Raw genomic sequence first — 3,129 nt, 5'->3', positions numbered from 1 at the left:
CAAAGCCAACAAGAAACAAAACGATCAGAATCGCCTTTAATAGTTGCAAGTCATTATGAAAAAAAAATTTAAATTGAAGGAAAAAACAGAATAGTAAATAATAATAAAAATTAAAATATGATATAATAGTAAATAGAAAAACAATAATAGTTATACTGAATTAGCCGAGATCACAACCAATATAATAGTGAGCAGTTTGAGAAGCACTGAGCCACTTAAAAATAACACGCAAACAGCTGTGAGCAAAAATGAAAGAAAAAAAGACGAATCAAAAGAAAAAGAGCAAATTAAAACAAAAACAATATGCAATCGCACAAACAATTGCAAAGTAGGAAATAAAATTGATAATTGATAACAACAACAAATGATTTAAAAGACTCGGCACCAGAATTTAAGAAAATAGTTAAAATACAATTAAAATTTAAATATAACACAAAAGCAAATTAGCACAAATACTTAGCTTTAGATTACACTTATTAAAAGTAAACTTTCTTTAATTATATTAATAAATTTAAGCACAAATTCAAGAACCGAGAAAAAATTAAACTTCACAGTTTGACGTGTTGCCAGAGTTTTTTAAGAACACTTGTTTCTACTTTTTCTATTCACAGCTATTTGAAGTTATTTTGTAAAATGAAAAATAAACTCATATTATTTGGACTTTTCTTCGCGCTGCTCCAAGCGACAGTGTTTGGAAAACGGAATGAGCCTGTTCCCCCCATAATCGATGAGCCATTGAAAATTAACGTAGATGCCGCGAAAGAGAGAGACAGTTGCATGAGTTTGGCTAAAACAATCGAAGAAAAGCAAAGTCTAAGAGATGATGCACTGGAAAGGTAAATAGAACCAATCCGAAATCAAATATTATATCACTAACACTTGATTTATTTTTCGAAAATTTCAGAATGACAGCGAAAATCGAAGCATTGGAAGAAAGGTAGAATTAAACGAGAACCATATTATATTTAGAGCTTTAATATCGCCAACAATAACAAGATCTACTTACATCCATTTGTTTTATAAAAAAATCCAAATTTCAGAATAACCGCGGATGCCAAAGCAACCGAGGATAGGTGTACTCAACGGTAATTAATACTTTATTTTTAACTTAAATATTTTAAACTATTTTCATAAGATCTACTACTAACCTTTGTTTTATAAAAATGTCGGAATTTTCAGAATGACCGCGGAAGTCAACGTAACTGAGGAGAGATGGAATCAACGGTAAATAATATTTTGTTTTGAACTTGAGTATCACCAACTATTCATGAGCTCTACTACTATCTCTTGTTTTATTTTTGGAAACTTTCAGATTGACAGAGGTGATAAAAACAGCGGAAGGAAGGTAGCATTAAGCATGAATACGATTTGGTTTGTAAAATTATTATAACATAACTTGTTAATTTCTCCTTATTTTTTAGAATGTCTGCGGAAATTACACGGTTGAATCAGAAAGTAGTTGAGTTAAGCAACCAGCTTGCCAAAAGGTAGTAAAGTGTTTTAATGTAATTATAAAGTAAACTAACTCTTTTAATGAAGATCAATTTATTGTGAAGTCTGTAGTTTTCTAAGCTTAAAGCTCTCTAAGTAAGCACTAAGTAAAAGCACTTGCAATTAATTTATGAAAATAACGCGGTGAACTTAAGAATTTCAATGTTCTAGAGCCACACCTGTTTTCGGCTGTAAATAGAACCCATTCACCGTTAGATGAATTCTGTCATGTTTGTTAGTGGATGAACAGTTTAGTGTTGACTTTTTTTAAATTAAGAATACTTACAAGAAACTACTACTCACGCACTCTTATCGCCATTTATTTCGTGACTATTTGTTAAATTTCTCTTTACTTACAGAACAGATGTTGCCACACCTCAGAAACGTCCAGCAGAGCTTGGTAAGTTTCGCATTGTTTTGAATTGCATGTTTTATTTTGTAAACACAGATCTTATGAAACATACTTTTATAGCTAAATGTTAATGGAATTTTAATTTGGTTTAAGCTTGTGAAAAAATAACAAATGATTTGCGATCAATTGATCCCGTGACCTTGTTCAGCGCCTTTCTTTTTAAATCTGACAGTGCAGTTGGCTTATGTAGAGGCAATTGGATTGACAAACGGTTTTATATAACTGCAGCAGGTTGCGTATCAACTGTCAAATTTACGAAGATAGAAGTGGGTTCAGAGCATAAGGAAATAAAGGTAATTAATAAGTTAGAACTTTAACAAATTCTTTTTAAACTGATTTCAACATTTCAGGCAGTTCACATACATCCCGATTTCTCTTCAGAAACACCTTCCCTTAACAATATTGCTTTGATTGAAATGGTGAGTGATTTGGATTACTCTTCCGATTGGCATCCAGTGTGCTTATACACTTCACAAGTGAATCCAGAGAGTTGTGAGTTTTCAATTTGATTTTTATCTACTTTTATTTTATTGTACTATATATATTTTTATAGATTTGATGGGATATTTCGGAAAAATTCAGATTGTAGCAGACGCTGAATGTTCTAATAAGACCGGTGCTGACCTGAAGCCATCTCAACTATGTGCAAAGAATTTGAAATTTAAGCGCACTTTCCTTGGCATGCCAATATACAAAGTTCAAGAAAATTTCCCCATACATAAATTGTTTGCAATTGTAGCAAAGGAATCTGACGATTTTGAACCTTATGTGATAACAAAAGTGTTTGATCACTTGGACTTTATTGAAAGCATTGTATGGCCGAAGAATGGCAACTGAGGTTCGAAAGTAATATTTTTCAATATTAGAATTTGCAAATAAAGTTAAACCGTTTATTCATCATATTTACGAATATATAAAAGTTGTGCGTTGTTATTATTGTTGTTTTTTGCTTCGTTTAGAAAATGAACCACGTTGGCGTATACGCAACTTCGCTTATATTGATTATCGTTTATTGTTGTTGTATTTTCGATAAGAAGTATCAATGTGATAGATTTTCCTCAGATTTTCCTCGCTGGACTATGTCTATGTCGTCGAATAACACATACAGATCATCGTTCCATCTTCTGCGGTATTCGCCGTTGCCAATGTTTAAGGGTCCATAAATCTTCCGCAAAACCTTTCTCTCGAAAACTCCTAGTGCCGTCTCATCGGATGTTGACAACGTC

General features: G+C 32.2%; 1 protein-coding gene across 2 annotated transcripts; it reads left to right on the top strand.

The window, feature by feature from the left end:
• Nucleotides 1–613: 613 nt before the first annotated feature.
• On the top strand, nt 614–2,805 carry LOC128922028 (uncharacterized). Of its 2 annotated transcripts, none has more exons than XM_054231337.1 (9): nt 614–836; nt 905–937; nt 1,041–1,085; nt 1,180–1,224; nt 1,313–1,345; nt 1,422–1,487; nt 1,851–2,196; nt 2,254–2,395; nt 2,457–2,805. In XM_054231337.1, exons 1-7 carry the CDS (start codon nt 634–636, stop codon nt 1,972–1,974), a joined length of 549 nt encoding a protein of 182 aa, XP_054087312.1. In that variant the 5' UTR covers nt 614–633; the 3' UTR covers nt 1,975–2,196; nt 2,254–2,395; nt 2,457–2,805. The 2 variants fall into 2 exon arrangements, with proteins under 2 accessions (XP_054087312.1, XP_054087311.1); XM_054231336.1 differs by having other exon boundaries at nt 1,171–1,224.
• Nucleotides 2,806–3,129: the final 324 nt, after the last annotated feature.

This window comes from Zeugodacus cucurbitae, chromosome 5, assembly GCF_028554725.1.
Source record: "Zeugodacus cucurbitae isolate PBARC_wt_2022May chromosome 5, idZeuCucr1.2, whole genome shotgun sequence".
In the NCBI taxonomy this organism is placed as follows: Eukaryota; Metazoa; Arthropoda; class Insecta; order Diptera; family Tephritidae; genus Zeugodacus; species Zeugodacus cucurbitae.
This window is presented reverse-complemented; position numbering and strand designations above follow the sequence as displayed.

Bases quoted from the DNA above. Each gene is read 5' to 3' on its own strand.
- LOC128922028 (XM_054231336.1), top strand. From the start codon at position 634: ATGAAAAATAAACTCATATTATTTGGACTTTTCTTCGCGCTGCTCCAA. The intron at 938-1,040 runs GTAGAATTAAAC...TCCAAATTTCAG, and splicing joins ATCGAAGCATTGGAAGAAAG to AATAACCGCGGATGCCAAAG. The intron at 1,225-1,312 runs GTAAATAATATT...GGAAACTTTCAG, and splicing joins GAGGAGAGATGGAATCAACG to ATTGACAGAGGTGATAAAAA.